At 54.2% G+C, this 27,137-nt stretch overlaps 1 protein-coding gene across 4 annotated transcripts; it reads left to right on the top strand.

The window, feature by feature from the left end:
* The first annotated feature begins 203 nt into the window (after window positions 1-203).
* Window positions 204-26,787, top strand: PPP3CC (protein phosphatase 3 catalytic subunit gamma). 4 transcript variants are annotated; one of them, XR_014619162.1, is made up of 16 exons: window positions 204-457; window positions 9,669-9,866; window positions 10,110-10,234; window positions 13,806-13,917; window positions 15,393-15,538; window positions 15,900-16,039; window positions 16,591-16,668; window positions 16,755-16,849; window positions 17,518-17,643; window positions 18,571-18,648; window positions 19,451-19,477; window positions 20,419-20,500; window positions 20,825-20,922; window positions 22,411-22,440; window positions 23,614-24,191; window positions 24,300-26,787. XR_014619162.1 is itself a non-coding variant. In XM_084302388.1 (15 exons), exons 1-15 carry the CDS (start codon window positions 406-408, stop codon window positions 23,790-23,792), a joined length of 1,566 nt encoding a protein of 521 aa, XP_084158514.1. In that variant the 5' UTR covers window positions 204-405; the 3' UTR covers window positions 23,793-26,787. The 4 variants fall into 4 exon arrangements, 2 of the variants coding, with proteins under 2 accessions (XP_084158514.1, XP_084158515.1); XR_014619163.1 differs by having other exon boundaries at window positions 23,614-25,536; window positions 25,626-26,787; XM_084302388.1 differs by having other exon boundaries at window positions 23,614-26,787.
* The last annotated feature ends 350 nt before the right edge of the window (window positions 26,788-27,137 follow it).

Here is a 27,137-nt window from a genome sequence, read left to right as displayed (position 1 = left end):
ATTTTATTTCTATTTCCATTTTATTTCCACTTTATCCTCCCACCCCCTTTCCCCTCCAACCCTCCCCCCCCCCCCGTCCATAATGGCGGGCCGCGTCTCCTTAGCAACGCCCCCTTCCCCTCCAAGATGGCGGCAGGAAGGGAGGGCGAGCCGCGCGCCCACGTGACCCCGCCCTCCGCGCAAGCGCAGTAGGGGCGGCGGCGGCGGCGGCGGCGGTGGCGGCCGGGGGGGGGGGAAGCGCCGCGGAGCCGCCGCCCGGGGCCGGAGCCGGGAGCGAGGCCGGGACCGGGACGCGATCGTTTGGCGGCGTCGGGAGGGGGGAGGCCGGCACCGGGACCCCCCCTCCCTGCCCCCCCGGGGTCCTCTTCATCCTCCGTGAGCCCCCCCCGCCCCCCCCCCGGCACCATGTCCGGGCGCGGCCACGCCAAGCTGCCGACCACCGAGCGCATCGTTAAGGGTGAGATGGGGGGGGGGGAGTGCGTTTTGGGGCGATTTTTAGGGTTTTTGGTTGTTTTTTTTTTTGGGGGGGGGCGGAGGGGAGAAGGAGGGGGTGTGGGGAAGCCTCGGGTTTTTTTTGTTTTTTTTTTTGGGGGGGGTCTTGATGGTTTTTCTGGGGGGTTTTGTTTTGGGGGAAATCCGCGTGGTTTTGGGGGCGACGGGTTGATGGGAATCCTATATTTTTTTTTTTCGGGGGGGCCTCTCGATGGGGACCCTCGTGTTTTGGGGGGAATCCTCGTATTTTAGGGGCACCTTATCGTTTTTTGGGACCCTCTTGATGGTGCCCCTCTTTTTTTGGGAGGAAATCCTCATTTTTTGGGGTCTACCCTCTTTTTTTTTTGGGGAAAATCCTCATTTTCAGTGGGATCCCCTCTTTTTTGTGAGGAATCCTCTCTTTTTGGGGGTGACCCACTTGATTTTGGGGGAAACCTTCTTGTTTTTTGGGGGGGAGCCCCTCATGCTTTGGGGGCAACCTCATTATTTTGGGGTGAATTGTATCGTTTTAGGGCAACCTGATTGCTTTGGGGGAACCTTATTTTTGGGGGGGCAACCCTAGTTTTAGGGGAGCCACGGGGGGGGCTCTTGGTGTGTGGGGAGCCCCCCTCAAGGGGGTTTTGGGGAGATTTCCCCCCCCTATGGCCAAACTGGGGGGGCTGCTCGTTTTGGGGGGGGGGCACCTGGTTTTGGGGGGGCACCCCTGATTTTGGGGGATTTCACATTAGGGAGATTCCCCCCCCCAAAAAAAAACCACTATGGGGGTTGGGGGCAGCGTTTGTGGGACAGAATCCGTTGTGGAGGACCTGGGGGGGGGGGCTAGATTTGGGGGGGGGGCTCAATTTTTTGGGGTCTGAGCAGCGTCCCCCTAATTTTTTTTATAGGATTTGCTCCTTGTGGTGTGAACTGGGGAGGGGGCAGGATCATATAGGGAGCCCCCAGCCCTATAACGAGAGCGGGGGGGAGGTAATAGGGACACGGGGGACAGCTGGAAGGGAATGACCCCATATTTTGGGGCTTTTGGGTTTTTTTTTTTTTTTGGGGGTGTCGTGGCCGTGCTGGGAGGGGAACCCCCCCCCCCCTTTTGGGGTCGTCCCCAGCCCGTGCTCCCTGCGAGGGATTTTTTTAGCCCGTCATGCGGCCGGTCACATGCGGCGCGTTAATGACCGGGGGCCCCAAACGAAGGGGAAAAGGGGACCGGAGGGTGGCTTTTGGGGGCTTTTCGGGATCCCTTTGTGCTGTTCGGGGGTTTTTAGGTTTGATCCCTCAAAACCGAGCCCGGATCCCTAAAAAAAGCTGCAGGGTTTGGGGAATCGGGGTCTCCCCTGGTTGGATTTTATCATTTAGGGCTCGCCGGCAGCCCTGCAAATCCCCTAAATCCCGGCCTCGTAACATCCCCGTAGCCTTTAGGATCCACCCGGCTCCCCCACCCCGACCCTCCCCGGCATCAGGATGGCAGATTTGGCCCCAAATCCCTTTGAACGACGCTGGGGGTGCTCGGTTTGCCCCCAATCCCTTTTGGGATTTGCTCGAGATCCCCTAGAAACCTCCCCGGGAAACCTCGGGGGCTGTGATTAGGGCCGGAGGGTGCTGACACGGTTATTAAAAACCGAAATTGGGAGAGAAAAGGCAATTTTCCCTCAACGGAGGGCGCCTGCAATTAGGTAGGACCGCCTTTACCCTATATATTTACATCTCCGGGGCCCTGCGGGAATGGGAACTCTAATTAAGGGGAAAAAATGATTTTTTTTTTTTCCTGTTTGCAGCGGTTTGATGTTTATCGATTTTTATCATTTTTCTGCGTAAAAGTGAATTTGGGTAACTCCTGATCCTGAAAATGCTCGTTTTTGGGGTGCGCTGAGGGGTTGTTCTCAATCCCCCGGTGCCTGGTTTTAACCAAAATCCTTCATTTTGGTTAAAAATGAAGGAGGTGGGGGGGTGGTTTTTGTTATCCGTGTTGCCCAAAAAGCTCCAATTTTTGAGGGATTTGCGTATTTTTAGCATGATGCCCCAAAACTGGGGCTGGACTCCCCTCCCTGGGTGTTATTTGGGTGTTATTTGGGTGTTATTTGGGTGTTATTTGGGTGTTATTTGGGTGTTATTTGGGTGTTATTTGCCCACATTTTTGCGTCGTCTTTCCGTGAGCCCCTTGGCTTTTTCAGGCTCATTTCTGCACATCCAACTTGGCTTTTTTTGCTTGTTTTTTCCCCAAAAATGATGCTTCCATGGAGCATCTTTAATTGGGGAAGAAATAAAGACCCTGATGCTTTCCCAGTCCGTGCTATCCCATCCCCATTCCTGGGCTGCCTCCGGTTGAAACAACCCCTAAATACCGGGAAATTGGGGTTATTGAGAAAAAGAATCATTTCTGAGCTGGAAATGGGGTGTTTTGGGGGGTCCTGCCCTGCGTCGGGGCTGCAGAGCGGGCGCTGGTTTGGCCGCGTCGTGTCCTTTGGGTTTTATTTTTTATTTTTTTGGTGTTTCCTCTGAGAATAGCAGCAGGTGCTTTGGGTCGGAGCCGGGAAGGGTCGCTGGGTTTTGTGCAAATTGTTTTTTTTTCTCCCAGATATCAACCCGGGGAAGGTCAACCCCATTCCCTGCCTTTGAGGCCGTGCCTGCTGCTCGGAGACCCCCTTCTGCAGCAATTAGAGCAAACGAACCCCCATAATTGAGCATTGCCCCATCCATAAGAGCTATTTAGGTAAATTTTGGGGTCTCTCTGGGGGCAGAGCCACCCTAAAAGCTCAAAATATTCCCCCCAGACCTATATTGCTCCGGGCTGCTTTTCCAGGTCTGGCTTTCCCAATGAGTCCCACAGTGGCCGTGCTGCGTTAGGATGGAATTAGGGCTCGTTAACGAGGGAACAAACGACCTGGAGGCATCAGCATTATCCTATAAGGCAGGGATCGGGGCCGGGCTGGCGGTGCCAGGCAGGACGGTGGCTCCAGAGGGGAGCTGCTCGTCTGGGCTGTGCTTGGACTCGAAGCTGGTGGAGCAAAACCTGGCAAAAATTCATCCTGGGACACAAATCCAAAGCGTTTTCCCCACCCCGACCTGATTCTGGTGGAAGCACGGGGATGAAATTCCTCTTAAATGGGGGATTCGGGCTCGGTTTCCTGCCAGCTGAGCTCTCTCCCAGCAGCCTGGCTCCGGGAGGAGCCTCCAGTTCCCTCGCCTTGCCCTAGAAAACGCTCCCTCCTACGAATTGCTGAAGAAAAGGGTTTTTTTGGAGCAGCAGGAGGACGCTGAGGATCCCCATCCCCATCCCCAGCTCCTGGACGAGGACCCCGAGCACGGAGGACGGGCACCGCTGCGATAACACAACCGGCGATGCACCAAGCTCTGCAATAAGGCTTAAATTTATATTTTAAGCCCCATTTTAACATCCAGGATGACTTTACACCCGGCTCGAGGTCTGCTTTGCTCTGCAGGAGCCTTTTTGGAGCTTGGAGAATCCCATCCACGGGGCTGCTCCCCTGGGCATCGCGTGCCCACCGGGAAGGTCCCATCACTGCCAACACCCAACGCTGCGCTCAACCCCTTCCAATTTTATTCCCCGTAGCTTTAGGACTACATTTTTTGGGGTTTTCCCCCTCGAAAAGAGCTGCTCCGTGCCCAAAGGGAGCTGGTAAATATTAGGGTGACCCCTCGGGGTGGCTGGAAGGGGGGGGGAGCTGGTTTTACAGCTCCCAGCAGGTGGGGAATTCGCCTGGGCCACAAAGCCCCCGCTGTTCCCCCATTAATGAGCTATTAGTGGAGCCGCTGTCAGCTCGCTAACCTCCTGCAAACAGGTGGCGAGCTTCCCTGCCTGCTGACATCTAGGAATCCCCCTCTTGTCTCCTTGGGTGAGCTCCCTTTTTATTTATTTATTTATTATTTTTTTTTTATATAAGTCGCTGCAGCTGTTTGCTGGAGACCTCGGGCTTTTTTTCTCCTCCTCTTTCCTTTAATTTTTAATTTATTTTTTTTCACTCCAGCTTAGCCACAACCCCTTCGGAGCCAGTGAGAGGAAAGTGCCAGCTCTGCCGTGCGACTGGAAGGTCTGTAGGGCTCGAGGGCCTCCAAAGGACCCTTTTTTTCCTTTTTTTCCCCTCTTTTCAGGCCACTTTTGGGTGCTCTTTTTGCCACGAGGTGGGTGCTGGCCGGAGCCCTTGGCTCGGGGGGCAGGTTGTCTCAATGACAACCCCAGGCAAATCCACGCCAAGGCACGGAGCTGGGGAACCTGGCACGGCTCAAACACCCACCTTGATCCCAAAGAGGCCGCCGAAATAGGTCGAGCTCGGGGGCTCCTGGAGGACAGGCACCCGGCTCCCCCGACGGGGAAATCCCCCGGGATGAGCAGGGCCGGCTTTAAGTCGCCTCTGCTCCACTTAAACACCCCTGGCTTTAATCCCCGCCAGCTCCTCGGAGGTGTGTCGGAAACCTCCTTGAGTCCCCGCAGTTTACTTTGGCCAAAACCCACCTTTTTTTCCCCTTTCCCAGCCCGATAACGCTATTTAGATTCCCTGTTTTACCAGCGGAATAGCCGAAGGATAATTACGCCCTACCTGATTAATTAGGAGGTGCTGAGCACGGCTCCGAGGGGCAGCTGTACGGCTTCCCAAGCTTTGTGGCCTCCACAAGGCACACGTGGAGTTGGTTTTGGGTAGATTTGATTATTTTCTAGCTTCCTGGCGCTGCGCTCAGCTTTGGACGGGGCTGGGTTGTGCCCCTGTTGGCACCCGGTAGCTTTCTGGGTTGTATTTCCCTGCCCAGGGCTGGCACTTGGAGGGTTTTTTATTTGGATTTTAATGCACCTGGCTTCTGCACAGCCCAAACGTGCCAGGTTTTGGTAACTGGGAGGATGCACGGCCTCAAAATTTGGGTGTCACTCCTGGAATTGCTGAAGGGCAGAGACAAATTCGCCGCGGCCGATCGCTGTCTCCATTTCTCTCGACTGATACCATGCTGACTGCTCCTCCTCTCTCCCCCTTTGAAGAAATCATTCTATTTGGTAGGATTTGCCATACAATGCAGGTATTTTTAGGGCACGTCGCTGTCCTATAAAAAATAAATGGTTCAAGGTAGGGAGCTGAGCGCATTTTCTGAGCCAGGAGGCTGGCGTCAGCTCCAGCAGCGCGCTCTGGCTAATTTTGGGGAAAACTTTGGAGCTCCAAAGCCCTGCAATTAATCCTACAGACTCTTGCAATTAATCCTTTGTGTGCAAAGACTGATATTTCCTCGAATACGAGACCCTAATATTGAGGAGGAGGGGACCCAAAGCCCCGTGTGCCAGGCAGGGCTGCGCACCGTGGGTGCACGGCCACGGCTCCGTCTTTTGAGAAGCAAAACTCATTTCTTGCTCCGTTTTTGAGTGCTCAGAGCCTCGGAAAGCTGCATCTCTTACTCAGAACGAAAAAAGAAGGTCACTGCCCTCGGAAGAGCAGAAAGAACATGCAAAAATTTGGAGGAAAAACACAAAAATGGTGCGAATAATCGCTCCTGGCTCTCGCTGCGTTTACGCAAGGAAGGTGTTGGCTTGACTTGGTAACTTCTGAGCTACTAACGCTACTTCTGATGGCACAAACCGGTGTTAAGGGGACAAATTAAGTATTTTTTCAATTTTTCAGAGGCTGGAGGAGCGATTTATTGGCTCTGCTTGGTGGTGGCTGCGTTGCCACGCTGCTCCTGCAGCCGGCTCGGGACGGCCGTGCCAGCGCTGCTGCTGCTGCCTCCTGAGAAATGGCACAGATAATTCGTCAGGGCTCGGGCCAGGCTCTGAAAACTCGGCGTGGAGCACACATCTGTTTCTGCAGGCTCTCGTGTAAAAGTGCCCGGAGGCGCCCTAGGGGAGGGAGAATTTCCTGCAGGCCGGCTCGGGGATTCGTGCGGCGGAGACAGCGTGGCGTGCTCTCCCCAGGAACGTGTCTGGATCCCCAAAAATGGGGATTATTCCCTAGGAAATCAGTTTTTAATAGCTACTAGGACTCAGAAAAAGTTCAAAACCGACTTATTTCAGCTTCTGAGCCTCAACCCGTCCTTGCTTTTGGGCACTTGAGGCCCTTTTAAAACCTGGTGGCTTCTGCAGGACCTGGTGCCGTGGCTGGGTTCTGATTTTTCCTCTCACTCAGCCCCCGTGCAGAGCTTTCACCTCCAATTTCTCCCCCTCTGGCAGCAGGATCCCACCCTCCGGGTGCCGCGGCTGCGAGACGGCTTCTGCTTGCGCTCAGCTTTTTCCTGAGCTGTGCTGCCTGCTGCAGAATGCCCCAAAACGGACTTTTTCCTCCCCAAAAATACATCTGTAACCATCTGTTCCACTCGCTGGCTGTAAGACTCGTTTGACAGAGAGCGAGCGGAGAAGGTTTGTGCGTGGAGTGCCCCTTGGATGCGCTCCCATCCCTTTTGGGAGCTTCAGGGCACTTTGTGTTGAAAATCTTTATTTTTGGGGGCATTTTCTGGACTCAAATCCCTGTGGATGCACCCAAAAAGCCCGGCTGGAAAGGGAGTGCTTTGACCACGCAGCGCTGGCTCCTTTTCCACCAAGGATCTCTCCTTGCTCAGCCTATAAATGACATCCTGAGGCTCTCCGTGGAGGTGCAGGGGTGGCAGGACCCCCGTCCTCCCCTCTCCATCCCCTCTCGGCGAGCTCCCAGCGCCTCCCCGCTCCTCCTTTTGCATCCGTGCCCCGCAGCGAGCAGAGCTGTGGCCCTCCTCTGCCTTTTCCTGAGCTCCTTCGAGCGCAGCCGACCTTTTAATCCGTTTTACTCCTCAAAAGTTCACTTCCACGGGTGCCCTCTGGCACGCGCCGTGCGTCCTGTCGGCAGGGCGAGAAGTGCGGCGCTTTTTTCCGTGTCGGATACCCTCATGAAACAACACCCCAAACCTCAAATTTCCACTTTTTGACCCATTTTAACCCAGCCTGGATGCTCTGCGTGCAAAAGGAAGGTGGCACGGAGGTCGCAGCCCATGAGGAGCTGGATGTTGGGAAGGTTTTCTCTGCGATTTACCCAAATTTTCGCACAGGGAAGGGTGCCCAAGGGCGCAAGGCTTCGGCACCGCTTCTTGTCCCCCCCGGCTGCACTGAGGATAAAATTGAGACCTTAAAGAAAAAAAAAAGGAGCGGATATTTATGTCAGCTGCTTGCAGCCGCTCGCCTAAAGCCCTTACACAAGTTCTGCTGGCTAACAGGATTACTGGCTGGGACAACACTAATGACTTAAGTCTGTGTCCTCGTCCCCGGCTGCGGGGGGTTCGGGCGGCTTCTGGGGCAGGGAGGATTTCTCCTGCAGCCCCCACGAGGCTTTTGAAGCCAGATTGGAGAGCCAAAAAGCCCTTTTTTTTTTGGGATGGGTCAGCAGGAGGTGTAGAAAATGGGATTACTCCACACCTCCCATGTGTAAGGCGGTGTCCGTGCGGGGTGCGTGCGTCCCCGGCACGGTGCCGGTGTCTCTGGCTGCTCCAGAGCAGGGATTTCTCCCCAAATCCTTCTCCTGCCACTCCTGGCTCCACGCTGCTTCCTTCCCCTGCTCCTCGTGGGATTGGAGCCACGCGAAGCCAGCGAGGGAACTTACATAAAACCTCCGGGCTGCTCGCATCGGCGCGGCCCCGGGTTTTATCTTGCATAACTCCGCTCGCACGGGCTACCAAGGAAAAAAAAAAAAAGGCAAGGCAGAGCAGTTTTCAGAGCAGTGCCAGCACTTTTCTCGTGGCTCTGCTCTGAATTGTGAGGGGCAGCACTGCTCCTGGGGTCCCACACCTTTTTTTTTTCAGGCTGTCAGTCCCAGCTCCTGGCCGTGGGGGTCTCTCTGCGTCCGGTGGCCGCGTTTTAGGGTCTGGAAACGGAGCCGCGCGGTTCCCGTTTCTCTCTCTCTCCTCTTCCTTCTGAACCGTTTGACCTTCAGATGCTCCCTGGCTTCCTTGGGAGTCAGCTGCCAGGCGCTCGGACAACTGCCCGCTCCCCAGAAGGATTTACGAGCCCTTCCCCTGGCGCTGCAGCCCCAAAACCCTCCGAGTCCCCAAAACCCCCGGAGCCCCATGGAAGCGCTTGCCCCCAGCTCCTCCACGTGCCCCCTTCCCTTTGCTGTGCAAATCCAGAGAGCGTGGCATGAAATTCCCTAAATTCCCTTAAATGCAGAGGGTTTTTTTCTGGGGAAACCGAAGAGGTCACCCCTTTTTTCCCCCCCCCCCTTAAGCTGCAGAGGTGTGTAATAGGGGCGCTCGGAGCTGCGTCCAGCCCCTGTCGGTGCAGGCGGGGGTCCTGCCAAAACCTCGTTAATTAGGGGCTGCTCGGCGTTAATTGGGGGCTGCTCAGCGTGGGGGCCCTTTCATCGCCTCCGCTGCTGTCCTACATTCGCCGTGCTTCAGACCTGAGGTTGGGAGCAGAGGAGCTCTGGTGGCTCTGGGCTTTTTCTCTCCCTGCCCCGTTTGCATTTCAGAGAGACACAAATCCACGGGGCTAAAATCCGATCAGACAACGGGGGGTGCAGAGGATGTGACAGCTTAAAAATCTTTGCAAAATTGCTCCAAAACTGCTCCAAAATTCCTCCTCCATTCCCCTTCCCTCTCCGGGGGGATGCCCCGAGCTCGTCTCCATCCCCATCCCCGCGCTGGGCTCTTTCTCCAGCTCCTCTCCTCTCCTTTCCCAGCACCCAGACCTTCCAGGAATTGATGCCACGCTGCAGCCCGTAGCTATTACACAAATCTCATATTTTCTCCTTTTTTTCTTTTTCTGGCTGTTTAGGCAGTCCCGGGACGAGGTAGCTGAGGAAGGCGGATGGACCTGGTGCTTATTTCTGCTCCGCGCGCTTCCTTTCTGCTGGGGGTTATCTCCCCCTGCAAGCAGCACAAATTGGCCAACCTGAACACAATCAGGTTGTGCTTTTTGCCCTCTTTTCCCCCATTTTCGCGTGCAGTCCTGCTTTTGGGCAGCCTCCTGGCCACGACTCTCCTTGCTGAGCTCGGGGGCAGCCTCGGTGCCCGCGGTTTCTCCGGCTGCGGGTGGCATCTTGCCTTCACGGGGCATCTTTTTAAGCACTTTAAGGTTTTTTTTCACTCTCTCTGGCAGCTCAGCTTCCCACCTTTCAGGATCCCAGAGCAAAATTTCCCCCGGAGCAAGCTCGGAGCCTCCTGCCTCGAATCCCGCGGCTCCTTCCCCATGATTTGTGCCGTTTTCCTAACGCCTCCCCTTTCTTTTCCAGCCGTCCCCTTCCCTCCCACGCAGAGGCTCACCCTGAAGGAGGTGTTTGAGGACGGCAAACCTCGCCTCGACGTCCTGAAGAGCCACTTGGTGAAGGAAGGGCGCCTGGAGGAGGACGCGGCGCTGAAAATCATCAACGATGGGGCCGCCATCCTGCGGCACGAGAAGACCATGATCGAGGTGGAGGCTCCCATCACAGGTCAGAGAGCCTCCTGCCCCCTTGTTTCACCCCGTAGCAGATTTTCAGCCCTTTTTTTTTTTTTCCAACAGGGAGGTTTTGGAGTTGTTTTAGCTCTCGGAAAAGAGGGTTTGGCACAGGCTGGGTGTGAAGCGGGGGTGGCTGGGGGCAGAGCACAGCCGTGCTCCTCGGTGCTGTCGCGACCTTTCTTTTCTTAGCACGTAACTCTGCCTCTCTTCTGTGCTCTTTTTCCCCCCCCTGCAGTGTGCGGTGACATTCACGGGCAGTTCTTTGACCTGATGAAGCTCTTTGAAGTGGGAGGCTCACCCAACAACACCCGCTACCTCTTCCTGGGAGACTACGTGGACAGAGGCTACTTCAGTATAGAGGTGACAAACAAAAGCTGAACCTGGGGGGTGCTAATGCTAAGCCAGCGGACCTAAAAGCTTACAAACTCGCAGGATTCAGCTTAGCAGGGAAAAAAAAAAAGCAGCACTTTGCAACCGAGCCACCGCTTCCTCGCTGTCCCCTGAAATTATCCACCGTGCGGTGCCAGAGATGGGGTCAGGAGGGAAGGGAAAATGAATTTTGGGGCCCAAAAGGTTGGAGCAGAGGCATTTAGTGATGCATTTCGCTGTGCTGTGCCTGTCTGAGTGCCTGCCTTGTCCCCTGGCAGGGACAGGGGGTGGAACATCACGCACCCCATTAGGGTTTTGCAGCTCAGTGGGGTGCCAGGAGCTGGGGAGCACTGGGAGCTGCTGGTCTTAAAGGGTAAAGGGATCACCAAAAAGCCACGGGTGACACAGGCAGTGAGGGAGAGTGGTTAGGAAATGCTGCAAACCCCCAAACCTGCTGGAAAAGGAGCATTTGTCCCAGCTGGAGGTGACATCTGGGGACACGGCAGCACGAAAGCCATCAAGCCGGGCGATGGAGTTAAGGCAGGAGGAGCTGCGAAATCGTTTCGGTTTCTGTTTGAGGAGGAAGGGTGCTACCACAGCGGGGCTAAACCAGGGGAAATTTTCTGTTCAGGACTCGTTAAATTTTGGGGAGGAGCTCTCAAGGCCAAGAACAGAGGCAGAGGGTTTGGGAGGGTCCTGCCACCAGCTTGTGCTTCGGCACCTCTCCGCCTCGTGCCCAGCCCTGTGCTTTGGTGTGTTCCTAAACACTGCCTGCGAGCCCAGGGCTGACAAGGAGCTGGTTTTGGGGCTGCTGGATTTGGGGTGGTGCTGGCAGGAGGAGCCCGGCAGCCCCTGGGGTGGAAGGGGACGAGCGGAGCCTTCGGCTGCACGGCTGCTGGGGGTGCGGTTTGGGTGCATTTACCTGGAAAAGAGGCTCATAAAAACCACACTATCACACGGCAACTTGTTTCAAAGTGGACTTTTTTGGTGTTAAACCTTCAGGTGAGGTGGGTTGTACCTTCTGTCTAGGCACGAATTTGCAGATCCCAGGTGATGGATGCTGATCCCACCCCTGATTGACCACACATGGGGATCTGCAGAAGGGAGCACCGAGTTTGGGACCAGAGCCCTCATCTCTCCGTTCCCTGCTAGACTTCCAGGGACATGGACGAGTCTGGAGAGCAGATTTGGTGGGCAGAGGAGTTTCTTTTGTGGCTTTTCCCTCCCAAGAAGGACTCCAGCGAGCCCTCACCAGTCTGCACTGAGCCCCAAGGCAGAGCATCGCGGCATTTTCGGGCTGAGAGCCTTGGGTTATCCCATGTCAGGAGGCTGTGAGCATACAAATCTCATTTTCTGCTGCTCTCAACCCTCCTCCTTCCCCTTTTTTCCCCTTGTGCCTGCGGAGAGGAAAACCCCCGAGCGCTCTCCGAGCCCGCGATCTCATCGATGTCTCACGATTCAGGGTGGGCTTTGATGAGCACACGCGGGGGCTGATCCAAATGTCAGCGCTCAAGCAGCATCTGGAAGGTTTCACCCCCTTGTTCCTCTCGACGTGTGCCTTTTCTTCCCACCTCCTGCTGCCTGTGTGCTCCAAGAGGTTCCCACCTGGGCGTGCAGCAGCTGGCTCGGAGGATTTCTCCGAGCAAGGAGCCGGCAGCCCCAGATGTGAGACTTTTGCTTCATTTTTTGGGGGAAGATTTTTGCTCCCTAACAAAACTGGGGGGGCCGAGGAGGCGTTCAGGCAAACTGTGCCCCGTGTGAGCAGCCCAGGTCACCCTTGGGAGCCCTCCCCGTTGCTCCGTTGGGTTGTCAGGGTAAAAGGAGCAGTTTCAAGCTCAGATAAACCCTAAAAATAAAAATAAAAAAAAAACCTGAAAGCCTCCGTTCATCAGCTCAGCTGGACGCCTTCAACAAATTATTTCTGGATTTCTGGCTTGGGGAAGTTCTCATTTAGAGGCATCAGTTCCCAGTGAGCGTAATGAGGCCGTGAAGAGTGCGGGGTTTTATTTTTTTGGGGTCCCTCTCCTGTTTAGTTGCTGTTTTTCAGAGGCAGGTAAGAGCCTGGTGAGGCAGCTGCCAGCTTCGTTTGGAGTTAATCCAGGGGCTCAAACGAGGGGGTTGACAGGCAGCGAGGAAATGGGGCTAAATACCTCTGTTTTGGGATGCTGGTGAGCCAGCAGCTCGAGGAAGGGTTCCCTCCTTGGTCTCCGAGGGGGCACGTTACACCAGGAGTATGATCTGTGGAAAGAGCTTGTTAAGGACAGGGTGATCGCTGTCTAATTAGGAATTGCACACGCCATAGTTTTCCAGGCTCAAACGTGATTTTTATCCAGAATAATTAAATATAAATTCAAAAGAGAGCTTAGAAATTAAAAAGGAGCTGCCGCCGTGCCGCTGCCCTCGGCTCTGCGCCGCTGTGGTTTGGTCACCACGTGCCCAGAAGGAGCCCTGGTGCCGAGTTTAACTTTAAAACACTTTGAATCCTGTCTTAAATAACTCTTAACTGTCTTAAATAAAGGGGCCGGCTGCTTTCCCTGATGCTTTGCCAGTCGTTGGTTTCATTTCTGGGGGCTTTCCCTTCCCATTTCTCCTGCTGGCTCAGGAACGTGACACTAAGGCTGCAAACGTGGGGGACTAAAGCTTTAAATCACAGCATAATTAGGAATATTTTTGTTGGGGGCACTCCTCCTGTTAGTGGATGTAACGAAACATTATTTTTGCTAGCCCTAAGTGCAGCTTGCATTACCTGCCACCGTCTCTGGCCCTATTTCTGCTCAGATGTAAAATTCAGGAGGTGTTATCAGTTTTTTTTCTGTAGGATTGAGCTGTGTTGGGCGCAGCCGGGTGCTCTGCAGCTCCTTGGGATCCCCGCGTGTCGTTGGAAGGACTGATTTAGAGCTTACCTTGGGTATTGTGGCATTAAAACACCGAGCCCCCAAGGTTATCGGTGGTGGAAACCAACCCAAAATGAATTCATTTCGCTCCTGGGGGCTGTTCCCATGCTCCTGGAGATCTGCACACCACATCAGTGACGTTTTAAGGATCCAGCACTCCCCTTTTCCACGGAGCCTCCGCCGTGCAATATTTCGGGCTCCTTTCAGTGCAGCATCTCTTGGCACGACCTCTGTACAGGTGTCAGGGCGAGGGGATGTGGGAAGCCCTCTTCAAAGCCAGCAAGGTTTCACCGACTTATTTTTTTGGCCAGGGTTTTCCTGTTTTGAACTCAAACTTCACGTGACCGTAGCGTAAGCAGCAGAACGGGTGCTGTGCAGGGAGGAGAAGCTGCCCCCACCCAGCCCAGCACCGAATTGCGACCTCATTTGTCACTTCTCCAGCTCGGCCCTAATATAGAGAAATGCTCGGGGTGGCTTTTCACCCCCCCCCCAGCTGCCAAGGTTGGCCAAGATAAGATCTGCTGCCGATTATGGAGCTGGGTTTCTATCAGGGTTCCTCACGCAGCTTTTTGGGTGTCTTCCCAGAAACACTTCGGGAAGCCCGTGGTTGATGGGTGCCCTATAAAAGGTTGTCATTACACGCCGTCTCCTCCTTCCCTCTCTTGCAGTGCGTGCTGTATTTATGGAGCTTAAAGATAAATCATCCCAAAACGTTGTTCCTCCTTCGAGGGAACCACGAGTGCAGGCACCTCACAGAGTATTTCACCTTCAAACAGGAGTGTAAGTATCACCCGGGTAAGGATTTAAATCTGTTCACATCTTGCCCCCTTTTGGGGGCTTATTTTGGGGTGGGAGGCGACCACGAGTGATACCAGGTGGGTCTGGAGCTGTAAAAAAAACACATCTTTGTATCCTGTGTAGGCTGCATTTCTCCTGTTTCAGCTGCTGCTGAAAACCAAACCCATTTTGAAGTCCCACAAAGTTCTGGGTGCCTTCTGGCTGCAAAGCTCCCTGGCTGGAGGGACCACGAGCACATCTCCCCTGCCTCCATGCGGCTGCACGCATCCCCCTCCCTGACTTTTTCAGCCCCAGCACCGTATAATTACTGCCAAATGACTTTCAGCTCCAGCTTGTGCAGCTGGGATCGGTGATTACAACGGGAAGCAAATAAAGGATTTGCTCCTCGGTGTTTGCACCGGGCAGAATCATCACCTTTCAGACGATTTTACTGGAGTTAAAGAGAGTTTGGGGGCTGCGTTTGCATATTTTGAAACTACAACTGATGAGAGGCTGGGGGATGACCCCTCTCCCCCGAGGCTGATGGTCATTATACTAACGAAGCAATAATCATCAAGGTCTGACCCAGCCTCGAGGAGTAGCTACGGGCACGGCACAAGCCCAAGCTTCAGCCCTGCAGCTCGGGATGCTGCTGGACAGGGTGAGGCTGATGTAGGTACTGAGATAACGAGGTCTGGTTGCCCAAAAATGAGCTGGAAAGCATCTGCCAGCTCTGCTGGATGCCGTAGCCATCAGGTGGTGGGAGATGAGCTCAGATAAAAATGTGTTTGATATCATTAATGGGGTTTTCTCCAAGATCTGCCTGTGTTAACACACTGCTGCCTTGCACGAGGACACACCTGATGAGCAGTGATCCTGCCCTGTGCTCTAAGGGAGGCACGGAGAGATGTTTGGAGGCTTGCTGTGAAAGCTGAGCTGCTTTTGGATTTTGGAGAGGCCACGTTGGCTCCTCGCTGTACAGGAACACAGGATTCGGGAGGTGCAGCGTGCGTAGGAAACCCTGGGATGACTTTAGCATCCCAAATTTCCTATCACAGCAGCACCCAGCGAGCTTCTTTTCTGGATTAAACTTAGTGCAAGCCTTCTAGAAAATATCTCGAAAGGAAATCAATATTCCTGAGCACGTCCAGACTTGGAGCCTTTTTATTTTCGTGCCCAATAAGCTTTTTTCCAAAGCATTTTCACCAATGCACGGGTGCAAAGTTTGCCTCGCAGGGGCACAGCCTCAAAATTCCCCCATCACCTCGGGTATTAAGCTCCCCAAACTTATTTATCAGCGCTTCAGCTGATCAAAGCTTTCCTTAATGCTTCTCACATCGTGTGGGTTGGGATGCATGAATGACTCCCTGAAAAAGAAGAAGAAATAAAGAAAGCTCTGCTTTCAACCTGAGCAGCCTTTGTTGTGCAAATTAATTCACTTTTCCCCTCTCTTCCTCCCCGTGCCCCCACCCCAACAGGTCGAATCAAGTATTCGGAGCGAGTGTACGATGCGTGCATGGATACCTTTGACTGTCTTCCTCTTGCTGCCCTCTTAAACCAGCAATTCCTGTGCGTTCACGGAGGACTGTCTCCAGAAATCACGTGTCTAGATGACATTAGGAAAGTAAGTAACCTCCACAACCTTTTAATGTTTTTTGGGGGTGTGTTGGGCATCCCAGCTGGGGTTCAGCTCCTTCTCGCAGCCCGTTTGCTGCTCCTGGTTGGCTCACATGGTAAAACTTTGGCTTTTTGGGGTGGTTAGGATGGGAGCACAGCTTAGGATTAATGGTTTGGTTCATGGCAAGCTGGATTCACACCCGGGCTTCCAGGTTGAGGCTCCTGTGCTCTGCGTATCCACGCCGTGTGCCGCTTCTGGTGTGCGCTGAGAGGAGGCTTAAACCTCGGGAAAAATAACCACAGGGCTAAGCTGGAGGCTGTCTCCAAACCTCAGCGTGTGCTGTCCTGACGTGGTGCACGTTTTTCAGTTAGACAGGTTCAAGGAGCCTCCAGCCTTCGGCCCGATGTGCGACCTGCTCTGGTCCGATCCGTCGGAGGATTACGGCAACGAGAAGACAGTGGAGCATTTCGCCCACAACACCGTCCGAGGCTGCTCCTATTTCTACAGGTAAGCAGCGTTTTAGGGGACTGATAGACCTGAGGGTTTCGTCTCCTTGTGCTGAGGTGTAAAGGGAGATGAATTGCTATTCAGATCTCTCTGTGGGACTCCACAGCGCGCCTGGCTCTGCAGCAGTCTTCTGTTGGCTCTAATGGGCAAAATCTTGTTCCCTCCTGCAATGTTGAGCTCTCTTTGGATCCGTTGCTCTATGAAATTGTGGTATCGGACAGCAGAGATGCTTCTGCTTGTTGGCAGCCTGCCCCTTTGAGTGGTTTTCAGGCACTGGACAGTACCAGGAGCTCTAGGAAATAATCCTTTCCTGGCTAAAAGAGGAGCGTTTGTGCTGACAGACCACTTGTAGCCTGGCTGATAGGGAGGATTTGGCACCAGGGGGCTGTTCAACAGAGTGCTTCGCAATTAATTTTTGGGTGATGCAATAGATGCTGGCCTCGTTTGGGGATGCTGGGCACAAACTGAGCAGATGCTGAAAGTGGCCACCAAGACCTCGGGCGCTACCTTTTCTCTCTTGCTCTGTGCTAACGCGTGTTTTTGTTTTGCAGTTACCCTGCAGTTTGTGATTTTTTGCAGAACAATAGTTTGTTATCTGTAATCCGAGCTCACGAAGCCCAGGACGCTGGGTAAGTGCCCGAGCAGCCTCCCCATTGCCTCCCCGCCAGCAGCGCGGAGCAGGAGCGGCGCGTTTAACGCTTGACCTGCTTTCCAGGTACCGAATGTACAGGAAGAGCCAGACAACAGGCTTTCCGTCGTTAATCACAATCTTCTCTGCACCAAATTACCTAGATGTCTATAACAACAAGGGTAAGGCTGGCAGGGCCAGGGCTGGGCTGCTCTTGGGCTGTCGGTGCTGGCGTCACGCTCCCAGGAAATCCCTCTCCATCTTCTGCCCTCTCCTCTGCTTGCGTTTGCATGCCTGAAACGAAAAAAAAAAAAGAGCTTTCTGTGCTAACCCGATGGCAGCTGGGGAGCTGGAAGTGGCTGGCTTCTCTGACTCAAAGATCTCAGCCGTTACTGTGGCAATTAACTGTCAAGTGAGAGCCTGGAATAATGCTCTCGTTCCCAGCCACATGACAGCCGAGCGCTCCTGATGAACGCTGCCATAAAAGAGAAGCTGCTTGTACAGGCAAGCTGTAACTTCCCCGTTCCCCTGGTACCGTGTACGTACTATGGGGAACTTCCCTAAAATGTATTTTTTTTTACCCCTCCCTTTGGATCTTGGCTCTGTGCACAGCACCTCTGCGTCGATTTTAACAGCGTGGTTAAATTCACCTTCGTTATTATTACGAGTTTTTGATAGATCATCTGAAAAACACTGCTTAAGCTCTGGTTTTGGGTAGCTGGTGGTTTGATTCTGCATGAGTTCAGCCTCTTGTTGCTGTTGGTAATGAAGTTTTAATTAGCAGGGGTGCAACTCCCTGAGGCTGACGGCTCCTTTGGGCTCGTCTTGTGTCTCCTTGCTCTCTTCCCAGCTGCTGTACTGAAATACGAAAACAACGTCATGAACATCAGGCAGTTCAACTGCTCCCCTCATCCCTACTGGCTTCCAAACTTCATGGATGTCTTCACATGGTCTCTGCCTTTCGTGGGAGAGAAGGGTAAGAGCTGTTTGGATTGATTTTTTGGGGTTGCACAGGGTCTGGTCATGGTTTGAACCCCTGAATGTGCAGAACCCGTGCCACGAGCTAAGTGTGTTGGGACAGTGCCACAACTTGTTGTAGCAGATACCACAGGGAGAAGTGCTCAGGTTCAAGGAGAGCCACGTGTTACTGGCTGAAGCTTGAAAATAATCATCGATACCTGCTTTAGAAAGCTTTTTCCAACAAAACAACCCCTTCTTCCTAATTCTGCCTGGCCGGTGGAGCTGGTCTCGGTGGGTATAGCCCTGCCTGGGGATTTGGAGACGTTTTCCCTCGCTCCTCGTGTGCAGCAGAGGAATGAAAATCTCCTGCTGGCTGGTGGCCAAAAAGGAAGCATTCACTTGGATGTAAAGGCTTAGTTCATTTTGAAGGAGGTGAGGCTGCTTAAAATACATCCAAGGCTTCGCCTCGCTTTCTGGGCGAAGGAGTCTTTTACACCTCCTGGCGGCTTTTAAATTCCCCAGCGGAGCCGTGGGTTTCGAGGACGACTTTTAAAGGTCCCAGCCAAAGGATTTTTGACTTTGAGGGAGCCGAGGGTTGAATTCCCCGCAGACCTGAGGCTCTCGGAGCCAGGTGGCTCGGAGCTGTGCAGGTTTGGGGTGGGGAGGCAGCGATGCTGGCACCCCGCTCCCCACGGCTGCTTCATCTGTGCTGTGCTTGGACCACAGCCACCTCCTTGGCAGAAGGTGCAGAGGATGTCGTCTGCTCTGGGTACTGCTGCGAGGCACCAGCAGCGAGCAGCTAAAAAAGTGGCTTTGGGCTCCCACTTCCAGAGGGAAAAACGACCTTGAAATCGCTCCTGTGTCCGGCTCGTCCTCCCGATCCCTCCTCCTGCCAAACGCGTGCACCAGGCCTCTCTAATCTTCCTGTCTCTGCTTCTTGCAGTCACAGAAATGCTCGTTAACATCCTCAACATATGCTCCGACGATGAGTTGATTTCAGACGGCGATGAGACATTGGAAGGTAAAAAAAAAAACTGCTGGGACTGAGCTGGTAACGGGGAGGGAAGGGGGTGACGGTGGGGACAGGTCTGGGACGCTAGCTGCAGAGTGCTCAGCACCTGATTTATGGCTGCCTGCCCTGCCAGGGGCTCCAGATCCTTTTTGGCCAGCCCTTGTGCAGCCAGGGGTGGGAAACTTTTTTCTTTTTTTCCCTTTGCTGCTCAATGACAGCAGAATTGAGTTATATTCCCTGTGACAGACGCTTCTTGCCAGCTCCTCTGGAGAACGGTTTCCTGCTCCTTGCAGAGACTGCTTCCCGAGCTGGTATTTTATTTTTTTTTCCCCCCCCTGAATCTAAATTTGCTACGGCAGAACATCCACCCAGTCTGCTCATCTGTTGCACCAAACTCCTCTCAAGTGGCTCCTCTTGGCAGCCCAGAAATGTAGCTCACAGCTTTCGGCCCTGCTTTTAAGCTGTGCGTCAAAAGGGAAAAAAGGCAGAGCCTTGGTGGCAGCTTGTGTCGGGGGGTGGCAGGGACATCGTGGGGGTCTCGGGGGGGTACTGCTGGCACAGATCTGCACAGGGTGGAGTAAAATCAGTAAAATCAGTCCCGCAGGGAAGCAGAACACCACGGGGCTCTAAAAAAAGGCGCCGCTTCGGCCGACAGGTTGACTTTAACCCGCTTCTCCCATTTGCATTTCGTTTTGTTTTTGGTTTTGTTTTTTTGGTTTTGTTTTTCTTTCTCCCTCCCATGAGAAATTAAATTTGTTTCTTCTATCTCTGTCTTCATCTACTTGTTTCTTGGTGTCTCCTCTCCCTGAAGATCACTACATTTCAAGCTATCAGAAAGGTACCCAGCTAGAATTTGCTACCGGCTTAATTTTTCACTGCCTGTGCCACCAGATTCCTTGGAGTGGATTTGAATAGCTGACTAGTTGGGCAGTCTCTTCATCCCCTTTTCAGTTTTAACATAAGCGCCGTGTGTTTTTTAACCCTTCTGCGTTCCTCCAGGAGCTCGAGGAACGGGGTTCACGTTTCTATCTGACTTCTGAATGCAGCCACCTAGTGCATGGCTGGGCCATCGGTGCATGCTAGACCTCCGGTTTGGCTTGTCCTGTCCTGATGTGTACTTGGGCCATGTGAAGAATCTCAGCCGAGAGGAGATGTGTCTTGTTACCTCGTTTACCTTGGTTTCTGTTTGTTTCCAGTTACCCTCCGTGCTTTTTCTCCCACGTTTGGTCTGTGTAGGGGCGAGGGGAGCTCACCTCTCTCACTCTGTGTGCGCGCGGGGCTCCGGCCAGCCCTTCACTGCGTGCCTGGGATGCCCGAGCTGGTGCTTGCCTTGACACCTCTCCCCGCGGCGAGCACAGCCCCGGCGTCCTGCAGTGTCCATCAGCACTCAGCCCCATCCACGTTCTGCCTTGCACACCCCGTGGCTGAGCCATTTGTGTCCCATCCCGTGTAGTGTGAGCCGACCCGGTGAGCTTCCGACGGCGCCTGTCCGAGCCCCTTCCCTTTGGTGGTTCTTTACTCTCAGACCTCTCGAGTCCGTGTGTCATCCTGTCGGTGTTGCCCTCCTCACTGCCATCCTGGGCGCTGTTCTCTCGAGAGCCTAGCTGTGAAATCTGCAAACCGTGATTTTATTTTATTTTATTTTATTTATTTATTTTTTTTTTTTTTTCTTTCCCCGGAGTTCAGGCAGGGGCTTGGCGCTGCCGTTGCGCCTCCGAGGGGGAAACCTTAACCATGCCGGTGGTGTTTTGTTTTTGTTTGTTTGTTTTTCTCCCCAAGGTGGGACAACAGTCCGTAAAGAGATCATCAGGAATAAGATTAGAGCCATTGGGAAGATGGCACGGGTCTTCTCGGTGCTTCGGTAAGGGCGCAGCACGGTGCGTGGCGGCGACTCCTGTCTCGCTCCGGGTCTGGCGGTGCACGCGCGGTCCAGGCTGCTGCTTTAGGGCAGGTGGCAGAGGCTGTGGGTGCTCTCAGGCTTCTAAAAAAAAAAACCTTGGCTGAGCTGTGCGTGGCCCTCGTGGTGCTGGGATGTGTTTGCTGTGGCGGCGGAGGCAGAGGTGCTGCGCTCAGGAGGCAGGGTCGTGCTCGTTGCCAAATATCAGCTCCCCGCTCGTTGCATGGACCCGTCCCAACCCCGTGTTCATCTCTCAGTAACCCCTTCTGTATTTTTTTTTATTCGCAGAGAGGAAAGCGAGAGCGTGCTGACCCTCAAAGGCCTGACTCCCACAGGTACCCTGCCCCTGGGAGTGCTCTCAGGGGGGAGGCAGACCCTGCAGACGGGTGAGTACGAGCCCGGCACGCTCCGTGCCGCACCAACCCCGGCCCCTAGCTCTGCATCTGGCCCCCAGCTGTCCTGGAAACTGCTCCATCGCTTTCCTTAGGCATGCCTCGGGGTCCCGGGGGACCTGAGGGATGCTTCAGGCCCCCGGGGAGGAAGGATTCCCAGGCAGCAAGCAGCAGCGGAGGTGGGGGTGCGCAGAGCCTTCCGTGCACCCCAGAGGAGGGGAATACGAGGAAGAACAGCCAGCAAACAGCACCCAGCCCAGAGCACGCCTGTTCCTTTATTTTTTTTAATATATTTCTGCAACAATCAGGCATTTCCCTTCTAACCCTGCCTCCTCAGCATCCTCTGCTTCATCTCTCTGTGGCTGCTTCCATCTGAGGGCAGCGACAAACCCCACGCCTGCTCGTTTGTCCTTGGCTACCCAACCCCTCCTGGGCGGGACCCGAGGAAATCGTGCAGCCCGGCAGAGGAAGCTGAGGTTTAGCCCAAGCATCCAGACCCTCTGGGCCTCTGATGTTTCCTATTAAGACTCCTTTAGGCCCCGTGGTTTGGGCTGCTTTGGGATTTTTTTCTCTGCGCTCTGGCTTTCGTTGCTCCCACCCTCGCCAGCGCTCTGTGCCGAGAGTCAGGGAGGGAGTTCTCGCACCAACACGTGTCCCCGGGGGGGGAATCCTGTAATTTTGAGGGTTTTAATCCTTTCCTGCCGCCAGCCTTTTGAGTGCTGGCATGGAAGCAGCCCGCTTTCCCCCTTCTGACCAGCACCAGGTGGTTTCCTAAGGGCTCGGAAGAGCTTTTGCTCCGGGATGGCCTCCGTGAAATAGTTTGCAAGGGAGGAACGTGGCAGCTCCATCCCTCTGCTTTAGCTGCAGCAGGGTCTCCTCCTCCCTCCCTCCTGCAGCACGGCGTGGCAGAACTGTGCCGCTTCCTTCCTCCTCCTCCTCCTCCTCCTCCTTTTTTAGCCTCTCGAGGACCGCGTGGCCTTCGCGTTGTGGCCAGTGCCAAACCGGCAACGTTTTGGGGCTGAAAGCGGGGGATCTGGTCAAGGAAAAGAAATGCCTGCTCCCAGATGTCGAGGCAGGGACTCGATCCAAACTTCTCAGCCTGCAGCAGCCCCGGCAAGGGGGGATAGAGGGGGGGATATTGCTCAGCTCCGTGGTGCCGTGGTTGCCTGGGGACACTTTGGGGCTCGGAGCAGGATTTGAAGCATCAGCCAGGTTTTGGTGGTGGAATTCAGGCCAGCTCCTTGCTTCTGCCTTCCTTCCCCTGAGGTTTATCCCCGTGCTGGCACCCAGGGAGCCCCCTCTCTGCCCCCAGCTCCTGTCCCCTTCCTTCTCCACCGCTCGGTTTCGGCTGCCTCCATCGGGGTTGGGTGGCTGCGGGCTCTGCACCCGCGGCGCTGATGTCGGATCGCTCACTCTCACTCTTTTTTCTTTTTTTTTTTTTCTGTCTCCATTTTTGCATGCCACTCTTCTTCTGTATTACAGCCACAGTAGAAGCGGTAGAGGCACGGGAAGGTATGGCTAGAACCCGGCGAGAGACTCAAATCATCTCCGTGTGTGTGTGTGCGCGCTGATTTTAACCAGCTTTGTCGGCCTCGTGGACGCTTTTTTTTCACTCTTGCATCACCAGAAGGGAGGGAGGAGACCCTGCTGGGAGGCAAAAAGCACACAGAGGGCTGGGGCAGGGCGATTTTAGCCTTCATCCATAAAGTCACCGAGCCTACCCTGTCCCCTGGAGTCTTTGAGACCCCGGTGCCGGGGTCCTGCGACCTCATGGCTGAGCTCACCCCCTGGAAAACTCAATCCTACAACAGCTTGACCCAAATCCTTAGGATTCAGCGGGTCGCTGATGTCATTTTTGCCTTCCCCCAGGTGGGCCAAGACGCTCCCGGGGTGGAGGAGCAATTTTTCCCTGCTGTTCTTGCAGAAAGAAAGGCTCGGTCAGCTTTCTGCCCGGGGAGCTTCTCCCCTCCGTAGCTCCGATGAATGGGGCCACACATCTGCGGCCGGCTTGCCAGAGGAAGTTTATTTGCAAACCAGCCAAATCCTCGCGGAACAATTTGGCTCCAAACCCCTTTTTTTTTTTTCTTTTCAACTTTATAAGTTGAACATTTGGCCTGTGTCATCGCCGTGAGGGTCCCGGGCTCTGCTTGGTGGCGGTGACCCAGGTGCGCGCCCGTCCCCGGGGATGATTTTCATCCCCCGGGTGTCTCCTGGTCATGCAAGAAGCACTGCGCTCGTCATCCGAGGCCTTTTTCTGTGGTTTGTGCTGGAGTTTGAAGCCTTGCGGTGGTGTCCTCGTTGGTGTGGTGTGTGGTGTTGTTTTTATTTTAGTTATTTTTTAGCAGCGTGGGGTTTTTTTTTTTTTTTCAGCTTTTGAAAGTCCCCTGACGTTTCGCCGTCCGGGGCTGTTGAGCACTTGTCTGGTCTCCGAGCTCCTTCTCCTAAATCAGATGCCACCGGGGAGCAGAGCCAGGCCCTGCCGCCCCAACTGGCGCTGCTGGTGGCCCAGTTTGCCTCCCAAACTGGGAGAAACTGGGCGATACCCAACACAGAGCCCCAGACACTTGCTTTCGGCCGCCCCGGCGGCGCTCTGTGCGCCTTGCCGCGCGCCGCGGGGCTCCCGGAGAGGGGACCCCATTCCTCATCCCTTTTAACCCTTTTTCTCTCCCTTTTTTTCCCCCGCAGCCATCCGTGGGTTTTCGCCCCAGCACAAGATCCGCAGCTTCGAGGAAGCCCGAGGGCTCGACCGCATCAACGAGCGCATGCCGCCGCGCAAAGATTCGATGCACTCGGACGGGCCGGTGAACTTGGTAACCTCAACAAACTCTGCGGACAAGAACGGCACGGGGAAGAAAGCCCAGTAACGGGTCCGAGCGCCCGGTCCGCACCACTAAAGGATCCAAAACTTAATGAATTTTATTTATTTATTATTGGGGGGTTGGGGGCGGGGGCGGGGGAGAAAACCAACTTCACCTGGAGGCACGTTCATAATCCAGTTTGCATCCGTTCTGTAAGAGAGGTGACCATTTTGTAATTTTTTTATTTATGTTCGGTATATATATATAAAAAAAACTCCATCTTTTTTTTTTTTTTTTTTTTTTTTTTAATTTAGAAACCAATCTAACTGCTAGAGCATTGTCCCGAGTGTGTTGTGCTGCACAGCTCACCTCCGGGGGAGGCAAACCTCGGCAGAGAGGGGGGGGTCACCCCGAAACAAACCCAGTCCCAGGCAACTTGGGTCGTCCACTCCGGTACAAATCTCGGTCAGGCTGTGCTTTCCCAAGCAGCTCCTTTTAAAATAGGGTTGGTTTGGTTGGTTCTTTTTTCTTTTTTTTCTTCTTTTTTTTTGTTCACGGCTGTCTTCTTCCCAGAGTTTGCTGTTTTCTTCGGCTTCTTCCCCACGCTGCGAGCGGCTCGGGTCCGGCCCCGTGCTTCAGAGGTGACTTCCCAGAGCGTGTTCCCAAAGCCTCGGGTGTCTCGTGGCACCTTTTCCTTCGGTAATTCCGTTTTTAGGCCAGCAGATCCCAAAACAAAAAGCAGCCTCTGGTTAGGATCGGGGGGGGGGCAGGCGCATCCTTCCAGCCCTGGCTCTCCGACCCCACGTGGCTGTGGTCCCTTTGGGACTCCTCTGATTCACAGCAGAGGAATTATCTCCGGGAAACATGCGTGGCCCAAATTTTTAAGGGAAAAGAGGGTGATTTTTGACTCATGGATAGAAAAACCCCTCTGCTGCCACCAGCACGTACCATGGGGCCGGCGGCGCGCTCCCCCCACCAGAGCCAGAATCCCTCCCGGCCACCCCAGGTGAATTTTTTGGGGGTCTTTCACACGATGGGGGCTCGGGGAAGGGCTGAGCCGTGGTGCTGCTGGTTTCTGTGCAGGGATTTTGACTTGGAGAGGCTTTGCAGGAAGCTTTGAAATCCCTCCCTCGGCTGCGGCGCAGGGAGGGTTTGGCAGCAGGTAGAGGAACCCAGGGGATCCAGAGAGGTTTTTTGGGGGGCTGTTTGTGCTGGAGAGCCCCCCCCAAGGCGAAAAGAGGGCTGTGAGGGAACCAGAAGGGTTTGCAAACCCTCTCGGAGGGTTTTGAGGCTTGGCTGTGTGCTCAGAGCCTCGTTCTTTCGCTTAAACTTTGACCCGCAGCAAGTGTTGGGAAAGGCTTTAGCCAGGCGCCGGCGGGTCCCTCCCTTCCCCGCGTGCCACTCGAGCTGCAGCAGCTTTCGGGGCCAGCTTTCACTTCTCCTCCTCCAACTTTCTGCCTCTTGTGGCTTTCCCCGAGCAGGGCCAGAGGGTTTTGCCTCTCCGGGGGCTCTTTGCCGGGCACCTTTTGGCCCCCCAGGAGCCAAAAACCACGGAGGAGAGCAGCAACTTTGCAGGGAGCTTTCATCCCGCCCCGTGCACCACGTTTAACTTCACGCCAGCTCTTTAGGAAGCAGCACCTGTGAGCAGACCCCCGGGTTTTTTCACGTGAGACTTCGAGTCTCCGTGCCTCCACTTTTTCTCTTTTTTTTTTTTCTTTTCTACACGCCCACTGCTTTGCAAAAAGTGCGAGATGTTTTGAGCAAGCTTCTCTAAACCCCATACGAGGCGTGGGGCCAATTGCCTTTGTCTGTGAGTATCTCTCGATTATTTTTTCTTCTTTCTTTTTCCTTTTTTTTTTTTTTTTTTTTAATTTTGATGGCATCCTTTCCGAATCGCAGTGAGCCCATGTGTGGTATCTTCCTCCGAGAGCGCAAAAAACCGTGGCAAAGGTGCTGCCCGTGCATGTTTTTAGGGCATGTTGTTCTCACCCAGGCTGGGATCTCGCCCCAGCAGCAGTTTTGGGTTTTTGGGGACGGGGACACGGCCCCTTAGGGGGGGGGGGGATCCCCTCGTGCTCCTCCCGGGGCCTGCAGCAGTTTGGGGGTGGCAGGATCGGGTGGCACGCATGGATGGTCCCCATCCCCTCGCCACCATGACGGGGCGTGGGTGCTAATTACCCCCTCGATTATCACTCATTAAGCCCGGAGGAGCAGCCGGGGAGGGGTGGGCAGCGTTTTTGCACCCCCCCTTTGCACCCAGCTGGGGCGCAGCCTCTCCTCTTGGCCGCATTTTGGGGACGCAGCCGGCGAGGTGGGGCGAAAAAAACGCAAAAAAATCCAATTTCCACCCAATTTCCAACAAATTTCCACCCAATTCCCACCAAATTTCCACCTCTGGCCGGCGCCTGGGAGCTGCGCGCATCCCAAAAGCCCTCATCTCAGAGCTCCTCCCCGGCCAGCCCCCCCAAAAAATAAAAAACCAGTGAGCACGAGGGGAAGCCCAGCTCGGGGCTCGCTCCTTTGCAGGCTGACCTCGCAGCCTGGGTTTTTTTTTGTTTTTTTTTTTGCATGTTTAGAGCAAAGGTGCATGAAACAAGGAGGGGAGGCAGCGCCGCGTCGGGCACGGGGTTTGGTGGGAGAAGCCCTCGCCCCCCCCGTGCCAGCCCCCTCAGGGGAGGCCCCAAAACCCCCCCAAAAAGGGGCTGCGTGCTGGGATGGTGATTTATTTTTTTAGGGCTCTCGATGCTTGAAGGATCTTTCAACGCCCGTTGCCTGGAGACTGCCTCCTTTATTTTATTTTATTTTATTTTTATTTTATTTTATTTTTTGTTTCTTGCTTTTTTTTTTTTTTTTTAGTTACGTTTAAAGGAAAAAAAAAAATTACTGGTGAAAATGTTATTTATTGGCAGAAATTATTTAATATAATTTCTTTTTTTTTTTTTTTGTGAACAAGGAATGAATTTGTTAGAACTGTCTTAATGTAAATCGGAAGTCATCTTTAAGGAGAAAAAAAAAGAAAAAAAAGAAAAAAAAAAAAGAAAAAAAAAGTTTAAAAAATCGACGCAGTCGCTCGGCTCCGCTGTGGTTCCTTGGGGGCAGCCCCGGGGGCTTGGGGAGGGAGGGGGTGGGGGATTTTGGGGTTTGGGGACCCCTTTTTGGGTCCCCAAAAAGGGACGAGGCGCCGTGTTGGTGCCTCCAGTGCTGCTGCTGCGCCTTGGCGCTTGGCCTCACCTCCTTGGAGAGCCCTCAGCCTCCTCTCCTCGCCCTTAAAATGGGTAAATAACAAAATTATGATCTTTTGGGGGCCGGGGGGGGGATGCTGGCTCCTTCTTTTACCCTCAACATCCTTCTCCTTTCTCTCCAAGGCTCGTTGGAGGAGCAGAGGCGCTGCCTCCCGCTGTCGAGGCCACC

Source organism: Netta rufina (assembly GCF_964035555.1).
Source record: "Netta rufina genome assembly, chromosome: 27".
Lineage (NCBI taxonomy): Eukaryota > Metazoa > Chordata > Aves > Anseriformes > Anatidae > Netta > Netta rufina.
This window is presented reverse-complemented; position numbering and strand designations above follow the sequence as displayed.

Excerpts from the sequence above, each read along its gene's own strand:
- PPP3CC (XM_084302388.1), top strand. The coding sequence starts at position 406 with ATGTCCGGGCGCGGCCACGCCAAGCTGCCGACCACCGAGCGCATCGTT. Across the intron at positions 9,867-10,109 it reads GGTGGAGGCTCCCATCACAG|TGTGCGGTGACATTCACGGG; the intron begins GTCAGAGAGCCT and ends CCCCCCCTGCAG. Across the intron at positions 20,923-22,410 it reads GAGGCAGACCCTGCAGACGG|CCACAGTAGAAGCGGTAGAG; the intron begins GTGAGTACGAGC and ends TCTGTATTACAG.